At 33.9% G+C, this 10,100-nt stretch overlaps 1 protein-coding gene across 3 annotated transcripts; it reads right to left on the reverse strand.

Annotated features, from left to right (window-relative positions):
* Positions 1-4,278: 4,278 nt before the first annotated feature.
* Positions 4,279-7,874, reverse strand: LOC7474033 (protein ROOT PRIMORDIUM DEFECTIVE 1). 3 transcript variants are annotated; one of them, XM_024586290.2, is made up of 2 exons: positions 6,037-7,874; positions 4,279-4,711 (listed from the first exon to the last, which is right to left on the reverse strand). In XM_024586290.2, exon 1 carries the CDS (start codon positions 7,751-7,753, stop codon positions 6,362-6,364), a length of 1,392 nt encoding a protein of 463 aa, XP_024442058.2. In that variant the 5' UTR covers positions 7,754-7,874; the 3' UTR covers positions 4,279-4,711; positions 6,037-6,361. The 3 variants fall into 3 exon arrangements, with proteins under 3 accessions (XP_024442058.2, XP_024442057.2, XP_052303570.1); XM_024586289.2 differs by having other exon boundaries at positions 4,279-4,818; XM_052447610.1 differs by lacking the exon at positions 4,279-4,711 and adding an exon at positions 4,894-5,157.
* Between the last annotated feature and the right edge of the window lie 2,226 nt (positions 7,875-10,100).

Here is a 10,100-nt window from a genome sequence, read left to right on the forward strand (position 1 = left end):
ATTTACGCAGAAAGGATTAGGTTAAGTTTGGTGAGACGTGGGCCGTTTTGATTGGTCGTGGAAATTGAGAGAGAGGTCATCCAATTAGGTAGTTTTTGGAGGCTTAGTGCTTTTTTTTCCTCCTTTAATTTACGAGACAAATTGTTATATTTCAACTTGGAAAAAAAGTAAGGAAAAGGGAGAAAACTTGTAGAGTATAATTAAAATTGTCAAATTGCAAATATATTAATTCTTATTTATTTATTTATTGCTTCATATTGCATTTAGAATTTTAGGTAGTAGAAGGTTATGAAAATGGTAGAGATTTTACCAAATTGCAACTAGGTAAGCAGCATGAAGAATAGAAAAATTGTTTAGTACGTAGGAGAGGTTTCTTCACAAGGAAAAAAAAAATATAGAGTGCCTTTAAAGTTCATTCTAAGGTCTAAAATTTATTTATTTATTTATTTTGTGGGGGAAAATATCCCATGATCCTAAGATTAAGAATTTTACCAACTAAATCAGCTATTATTTTTGTTCGTGAGAATAAATCTCAAGTGTGAACTTGAATTGATGCATTTTGTGGGAAATTAAAATATGGGATTTATTTGTTTAATATTTTGTTAAAAATATTTATTATTTAGCAAAAATCTCTTTAAACTTTGAATTATAATATCAGCGTGGCTAGTGTTTTTGTTTTCTTAATTAAACTTTGAAATTTGAACAAGAAATATAAACTAGTCGACACGATTCTCAAAACATGATGCAGACATTATATATATATATATATATATATATATATATATATATATATATATCATAATGAAATCCTTGACTTTAGCATGATGACTCATGTTATGATCTTGTATTAATTAAATAATATTTGAATTGTAGATATTTTGTTGTGGTAAAAATGACCTTTGGGCTGCTAGAATCCTTGTGAATGTTGTTAGACCACGATTCCAATGGATTTATTTAGCATCAAGAAATTATAAATAAAACATATTAAAAAAGAAATTGACCCACCCCTATATAATTTGCTGCTGTGTCTTGAAGGGCAGTAGGATAGTGTATATATTATTCTTTAATATTTAATTAATCGTTGGCCAGTATCTACAATGTGTACAAATAAATAAATAAAATCTTAAATTGTCTTGCGTGACGTGAATACCATGCAAAGCAAGTCGCCATGTACACAACTGGATTCCAATTCCAATTATTATTTTTAAATTTAAATAGACCTGTATATAAAATTTAATAATAAAGATTTCATGATAAAAAAAATCAAGCATGGGAGAATTTTACGATATTCTCACTGTAACTAATTAATGCATACCTAAAGAAGCATAAATTGACAAAAAAGAAGAGAGAAATTATATCCAATAATTACAATATGAACACCACAAAAACATCTGCAACCTTAGTGGTTTACAAATCATTATATCTATGATATATGTCCTACGAATTATTTAATTTAAAGATAATAAGTGTAAGATATATGAACAACCACGTCAAGAACCATATCACTCTAATTTGAGGAAAAAATCAAGACAACAAGTGTCATATAAGCGTGTTTGACAGTGTGAGTTGCGGTTGCTTTTCAAAGTATTTTTCATTCGAAAATGTATCAAAATAATATATTTTTATTTTTAAAAAATCATTTTTAACATCAGCGCATCAAATGAATATAAAAATACCAGAAAAATATTAATTTTTAAAAAAATATTTTTAAATTTTTAAAAAAACACTTTTAAAAATACATAAACAAATAAACCTTAATCACTATCACAGCTATGCAAAAAAGATATTGCAAATGACGTGCTTGACAACATTCATGGGTGTGGAGTGGTGGACCAAGATCAAGGGTTTATGTCGATGACTCATGTCCTTGGAGGACTGATGGGGCTAGCACTTAATTGGTATTTGTTTTAATAATTGTTCATGATAAGTAGTCTTGAATTTTGCCGATGATCTGCCCCCTGAATAAGGAGAGCCATGGATCTTGCTGATGTAAGAAATAAGGTATCTGTTGTTTTCAATGGTTACAGGTGGGAGAAGCAACTAGGGTTCCAGACATGAATCATACGTTTGCACGATCGCTCACTTTACATAATCATCTTTTCTTTTCTTTTCTTTTCTTTCTGTTCAAGTTTGTGACAAACTAACCCACCAACCTGAACCAAACTAGATCGAACAAGTTACCATAAAACTTGTAACAGGTTACATTATGTATTCCAAGACAGCATCTAAATTTCAGACATGCTGAATATCAGCCAGGCAGTAATTTCAGAATGGGACAAGGTGGATAAAAGGGTATTTGATGTAGGATAAAGCATAATTATTAAATCAAGCCCGCCTACCATCTTGATCTATTAAATTTATGATCCAAAACCTAATCTAGTCTAAGTTTTAGAGGGTATTTATTTTTGTGGTGGCTTCTGCGTTCATGATCATACCGAAACTCTTGAGACTGTTGAGTTTTCAATGGTCTAAAATAACTTTGTCAATGTTTCATCTGTTTCTTCTCTCATTCATCTTCGTGCTTTTCTCTTCATTGTTTTTCCTTGTCGATTTGCATTTTAATTTCAATAATAACATGAATATTTTTTTCAGTTCATGGAAAAAAAATCATGTTATACCACAATCTCTCATATTAATCATATATATTGCCTACAAAATCAACTTCAAATGAAATTGTGTAGGCATTCTGTGGACCTCTAGGTTGACATTTTGCATGTGTTTAAAAAGAATAGCACTAGCATACAGAAGATGCTGGGTGGGTGCATTTTTAAGTAATGTAATGAAAAAAAAGAGTGAAATAAGGGCTCAAAGAACTAAATAGTAGAAACAAACAGTGATGATACTTGGGAGAGAAATCTTCATTACATTAAAATCGAACCTAGATTTATAACTTTTAAAACAGTTTACTTCATGATGAATTGTAATAATTTTTAAATGTCTTCTGCAAATGATTATAAATGATCGTAAACGACATGATCTTTCGATTATTATCTTCGCAACACCGTTTCACCATTCCACATGCATTTTATGTCTTGTGCGAATGACTATCTACCAAAAACAGAACACCATGTTAACATTATTTCCTTTTAAATCATTACATCTCATTTGTATATTGTCAGTTGAAATGAATATATTGCACCTAGGAAATTAATTGATTAATTATATGTTAGAAGTATCATTTTAATCGGTAACATGAAAAATTCTCAATCTCAAGATAAAAAATTCTCAATCTCGCGATAAAACATGTTGGATTAGAAGGATATTGCATATATTTTGTGATATTTGCATTAAAACAATTTAAAATAACACGAGACGGAATACAAATTTCAACAGAGTTTGATAGAAATATGTTATCAATAGCTTTAAAGAGCAAACTAGTCATATGGTCATGCATTTAACCAATCACAAATTTTATCTTTACTAACCATAAATAAAAATGATTTTTCTCAATTGACAAATACAAAAGCTACAACTATACCAAAACAAAACCCTTAATTTAAATCAATTTTGACATTGGCTCGGCCAAACCTCATTGACCCAATAAGTTGACCCACAATTCATTGGCTCGACCAAACCTGATTGAGTCAAAATCAATAATATTTTTTTAAAAAACAAAACAATAGTATTTTAATAAAAAAAATTTGACCCAAATTAATATAATAAACTACAAATTAACTCGATGACTTGATGATCCGACCTTTTTATCAGGCCAAGCTTAACCTAGCCCGCGCATCTACAACTATGTTATGTTATGAAGTATACCTAAACCTTACTACTCAAGTCAGTAGTCAGGGGACCATGCCTAGATGCGGGATAAAGTATGCCCATCTGGGGAGATAAAGTATCTGCCAAGTTATTCTTGGTGGATCCTAAACTGGACTCCAGAGATTGCTTATGTTCTTCTTGAGGCATCATTTAGTCTAGTCAAATGTCAGCAGAATCTCAATAGCTGGCTATGCAAGAAACACAGGGTTAGATTTAGATAAGAATTGAGATACCTTCCAGATGTATACATGGCTCCTTTATGAAACAAAAAACATGCCACCAAGAAGATACACTTGCCTTGATTGGAACGAGGGCCATAACATCCTTGTGAATTGTGATGTAGCTGAACAGATGGGAAACCGAAGGCTTATCATACTAAATTTGAGAATTATTATAACACTAACCACATGTTACAAGGCAGATACAACGCACAATTAAATCACGTCATATAGGTGAGAATTCAAGTGGTATGTAGGAAAATTTATTCATGAAGCAGACAGCAAGTAACTTGAATTGAGACAGCTGAAATCAATTGTTTTATTACTGTATGATATTAGGCAAGCTGTAATTTCAGTCACTGGACAAGGTAAACAAAAAGGTGTTTGTTGTGGCCTGAAGTATATAAACCTTACTACTGAAGTCAAGTTACAAGACCACCTTGATGCTGGATGACATAGGCCCATTTGAAAACTTCTTCTTTCATAAACTGTCCTCTAATTTAAATGCTGGGGCTGGGGCTGGGGCTGGGGCTGGGGTGGCCATGAATACATAAAATTGATTGCTCATGAAGGCACAATTAGTGAACTGTCAGCAGAATCTCAGTAGGTGGCCACCTCAAAAACATGAGCAAGAATTTAAATAAAAACTGAGACGGCCTTGAGATAACCAATCCAGCGCTCCATGAAAGGAAAACCATGTCACCGAGAACATTGTCCTTCTGATATAGCTGAAAATTTGGCAATGCTTGTTTAGTTCATCTCTTTGCAATCATTCAACCAGCCCCAAGAATTCCACGCGCAATGGCTATTAAAATCAGCAGACTGTAACCAAAACCTTTGGGAAAAAACAGACAGCAAAATTATGAAAGAAGAGAAGCGTATTGGGATACAATTGGGCAAAACATAAAAGTAAAAGGATAAAATGTACTGTTGGACCCTATTGTTTGTTTTAAGCACAGCTAGTGGCAAAAACACAAAGATCCTAGATAAACATTGGAAATAGATGTGAAAGCTAACAGATTGATGATTAGTTCCTGCCATGCACAACCAGGCAATTGGTACCACATAGTCGTTGTCTTTAGATTAGAATGCATATGGAGTTCAAATCCCAACGTTCAGATGATACTTCGAATATTTTTGGATCCAGGAATTGGTGAAAGCTACAGCCATCTTACTGTGGAATCAAAGGGGGTGCAGGATATAAATTAAGTAGATAAGGAGCTATAGAAGAAAATCATGAAATGACCGCTTATAAGCTGCCTTAAGATTAGTAATGCACATGGAGTTCAAAGCTCTATATTCAGATGATAATTGGAATATTTCAGGCTCCAGAAATTGGTAAAGTTGGCAGCCATCATACTGTGACCACCATGGTGGAATCAGAAGGAGCGTGGGAGATAAATTAAGTAGATAAGGAGCTATAGATGAAATGCCATAATTGTGGTATGAAACCAATAATTGACAGCTTGTGGGATATATATAGTTTTCAAAAAGGTTTAGCATGCATAACAGATACCATCACGCAACAAAATATATGAGTAGCTGAGTGTACTATGGAAGCTGTATCTTTTCAAATTATGACTGTAGATTATCGCTCACATTCACCAGATTACTTCAAAATCATCTATTTGATACTCAAGTGAAATATTCCTGTCTGTCTATAGAATTCATAAATGACAAGGACAGTCAATTAAACCAAAATAATAGAATTACTTCAGATCATTTGCAAACTATTTTGATCAACTTTGAGCACAGATGGGTGCTAGGGCCTAACAGTTCATTAATTAATACAATTTTTCATGTCAGGAAAAAGCTACACCCTGAAAAATTTTACAATTTGTAAGCAAGCAACACTCTGCACAATTTGAGGAAGGAAGAATATGCCAACAACTTAAGCAAAATGTACATGGATAGGAACCAAGGCCAGATAATTTACTAGCAACAAGCAACAGCCTCACGATTTATCTAGCACAGCAATTTTCACCGTAACTTCAGTTCTCAAAAAGGATAGCATTACACCATAACAATAAGCAGGTAAGAAAATCCAACTTACACGGTAGCATAAACAGCCTCTTGGAGCAAACTCAGTTCTGATAACTGCTAAGTAGACATGGCAACAGCCAAATGATAGTTTAAGATCTCCTACATTCTGAAACAGCACAGGAGCCACTTGAAGCACCAATAGTTTTCCTGTGAGATATAAGTCTTCCCTGAAGAGCTCCAATTCCATAAAACTTGCTTCTTCTAGCATCTCTGATGCATATAATTGACATTCGCTTCTCTGCCTAATCATCCCCAGGGATTGTAAATTGGCAGTAACTATTGATGTCTCCCAACTGAGAGCCAAAATGGTTTCTTACACCACCAATCTTATGCATTCACCCATTTAGTTGAGCCTTCTCTGCCTTTTCGATGCCATCAACATCATCATCCTCATCTGTACAATCAGAACCAACATCACAACTCAAGTCCAAGTTCAAATCATCCTCCCTCTCTCCATCTTTCCCCTCCTTCCCACCCTCAAAACCATCTTCTGAGCAGTCTCTCCTAAAACGCTCCATCTCATCATCTTCTCTATCCCCCCTATAATGAACCAACCCCCTATCCACATTTGCTTTCCTCGAACTCGTCAACACCAACTCACACAACTTCCTCCTTGCCAAATACAAACCATTCGGCTCAACTAACTCCCCTTTCCTATAAGCCTCTCGAAGAAAAACTGTATGAAGCTTCCCATGATTCCCTCTAGTCGAAACATAGAAAATCTCCTGATGCTGAAGCAAAAAGCCCTTCAATTTGTTGGGTAAATTCATAGCCATCCTGAAATGGGCGATCCTCTCCATTGTAATCTTCTTCTCCACCGTCAACGACAACAATTCATGAATAGTAGCCACTGCCCTCTTCTCCATCCTCTTCTGAGCTTCAATTGACCTCAAATCATAACCTGAAATATCTTCATACGGTGACCAATAAGGTACCCTTTGCCATTTCCACACTGCAATCCTATAATACTTCCCTATCTTAAACCCCGGTGGGAAATTCACCATAAACTTAAACCTCACGTCCTCAGCATCCATTCCTTTCTCTCTATACTCTCTCTCCCTGACTTTTTCTATCGCACAAACCGTCAATCTACGGTCTCTGTCAACCACCTCAATGTACTTATTCCTAGTCTCACTAGCATCAACCAATCTAAAAAACTGCGGATACTTCAAAACAACAGAATACTCAAAATCATCAGGTAAACCAAACTCGTACCTTGCGATCCTTACATGCTCTAACCGCAACCGACCCTCATTAGACATCATTATCAATTTCCTCAATCTGGTAACAGCATCAGGGATTTGAGCCAAAAGGGCCTCCTTTTCTTGCATAATCTGATTGACTGCTTTGCGCGTTAAGCGACAGTACAACACTCGTTGAACTGGGTGCTCATAGACCTCAAAAACATGAGGGAATTTGAGGATAAAGGCACCAGCTTCAAACTGTTTAAACCCCAACCTGCCAGCGAGATTGTCAAGACGTGAAATGGGCAGTGTTTGGTTGTACTGAGAAAGTATTAAAGATTGAAACTTTAAGACCTTTCTCGTCTTTTTTTCAATTTCCATGTAATTATCGAATCCATGGTCACGAACCCTTAGTTGTTTTTTGGGTATTGAAGTGGATTGGGACATGGGTTTTGTGTGTTTAAGGTTGTAGAGTGTGGATTGAAGAGTTTTGAGGGGTTTGAGTCTAGGGTTTAAGAGACCGAGAGAAATGAAGACTAGCATTTTTGTGTTTCGATTTTTGAGTTTAGGGTTTTAGCAGTGACTGTGATTGAAAGGAGGGAGTGACAAATTTTTGGAGTGGAGAAGAGCTGGGAAGACTAGAAATGCTTGAGAGGAGTAAATGAGAGAATTGCTAGAGAATGAGGGGTGATTATGAATATTGGAAAACTTGGAGGTGGTAAGTGAAATCTGATTGGTGGGTGTAATGGGCCATAGAATGGGTGGGCCTAACTTGGATTTGGTATTGAAAATTAGGCCTTTTAAGGCCATTGAAACTTGTAGTGGGCTGTTTTCTTCAATGATTCTCTAAGCTTTTTATACTTCCTACGTTCCATTTATCCCTGTTTTTTAGAATATAGCGTTCGATTAGTGTGTGAAAACAGAATTAATTTGTTTACTGTATTTTCTATTTTAAGAATATAAATTAAGCAAACACAATCTATTAATTTGAGCATAATCTTATGTGATTTTAGCATAAATTAAGCAAACACAATCTATTAATTTTAGCATAATCTTAGATTATTCATTCAGCCGTGGATTTGTCTAGCTTAGTTCTCCTTTGTTTTCGAGCTCTGAGCCCCTTGTAACGCCCAAAATAATAATAATCCACTACTTTATTCATTAAGGTGACCACCCAGAGATGTTGCCACCCTCTCCATAATTATTCCCATTTCTCATCAAATTGATTTAATTTAACTTGGTAATAGCAATAACTATAGTTATAGTTATCGGATCCATTCATGAATGGTTTAGGACTTCAGTTACTGGGTCAATTTGTAGGCTGTTATATCAATCCATGGATTACCGGTTTAAACCAAGTCTATTATTTTTATCCAAAACATAGATGTTTTCGAGTTTTTTTTTTAAGTCCCTTATTTTAACCTGACGGTTTTTGAATTGAATTTGACTAAACCAACTAAAACACGAGTTTTAAATCGAATTCAACCAAGTCAACTAGGGTGCGAGTCAACTCGCCAAGTCATTTAGGTTTGTCAAAAAAAATTTAATACGAAACCCAACCTAAATTAGCTTTTAAAATCATTGGATCAACGTATTTTAATTAGAGTCATTTGTTGGAAATTTGTTTTAAACAAACAACTTATGAGTAAATAAGAAATTAATTTTAAAGAACCCTTAGTTTTCTCACTCAAAAAACTCTTGATTTTTCTAGTTTTAATTCTAGATTTATGGTAGTTAATCAATGATTGATAACGAGAATTAATTCTTCAACCTTTTAATTTTTAAAATTCATTATAAAAAGGGGGTGAAGGAAGATTTTAGTACTGGTGTTTTTCAGATTTTTCCACGCTCATTCTGACCTCATTTTTAGTGTTTTTATGCTTTGAGTTTCCTCTCAAATCTAGAGTTTAAGTTTATATTGTTGAGAGATATTTGAGTTATATAATTTTTGGTTCAAAAACCTTATTTAGAAATGCATCTAAACCAAAGTGGTATTGTTGGAATCTTGTAAGGTACATTGCAAACATCCTAATTGCACAGGTGAATAGCAATAAAATATTAAAAACAAAAGATTCATTATTGACAATAACAAATTAAAATCTTGTTATTTTAAAGTGCTTCAACAATGAAATACCCTAATTTATTTTAATTTAAGCATATATATTTTTATTATTAGTATGCATGCTAGAACTTTGAATTAATATCAATTATAAGTAGTATGTATGCAAATGTGTTAATATTATATTTGTATTGAAAACATATTTGTCATAAGTTATTATTTTCCATGCTTATAGATTTAAACTTGTACTTATAGATTTAATTTAAACTTGTACGAACTCTAAACTTGAAAATTTATTTATATTTAAAATACCTTGTATGCTCGTTACTCTAATTTATTAAAAAAAAAAATTGAATACACATCATTCACATCGAAATCACCAATATTTAATATCTATATTATGCCACGAGACAATTTTTTATAAAAATCGGTCTGGCAACAACCCAATGCAGTCATCCTAATTAGAAGCTGCAATTTTTCACTATTGTTTTTCTTCTAAGGTACGTACCTTTTTATTATGCTAGGACAAACCTCACGCCAGCACCGATGAACTCCAGTTATTTTGCACTGGACGAGGCCAATTTGTTTACTGTGAACTTTGACTTCGATTGTTTTTCTTGAAGAGCTTGCTAGACATGTTTGATAGTTAGCTGAACAAGTCCCAAAATGTTCACTTAGACAAGCATGCAGATTGCAGATGCGTCTGCTTGTAATTTTATGTGTTTAATTACAAGATTACAAGCATGTGTGGAAACTCACGTCACATGAGAGAAGAATCAGGCACCGCAAAGGATACACGAAACACGAGAGTAAGATAAGGTGTCTAAGCAA

Source organism: Populus trichocarpa, chromosome 15 (genome assembly GCF_000002775.5).
Source record: "Populus trichocarpa isolate Nisqually-1 chromosome 15, P.trichocarpa_v4.1, whole genome shotgun sequence".
NCBI classification, from domain to species: domain Eukaryota; kingdom Viridiplantae; phylum Streptophyta; class Magnoliopsida; order Malpighiales; family Salicaceae; genus Populus; species Populus trichocarpa.

What these genes read in the sequence shown, in the direction of transcription:
- LOC7474033 (XM_024586290.2), bottom strand. Translation starts at nt 7,753, where the DNA reads ATGCTAGTCTTCATTTCTCTCGGTCTCTTAAACCCTAGACTCAAACCC.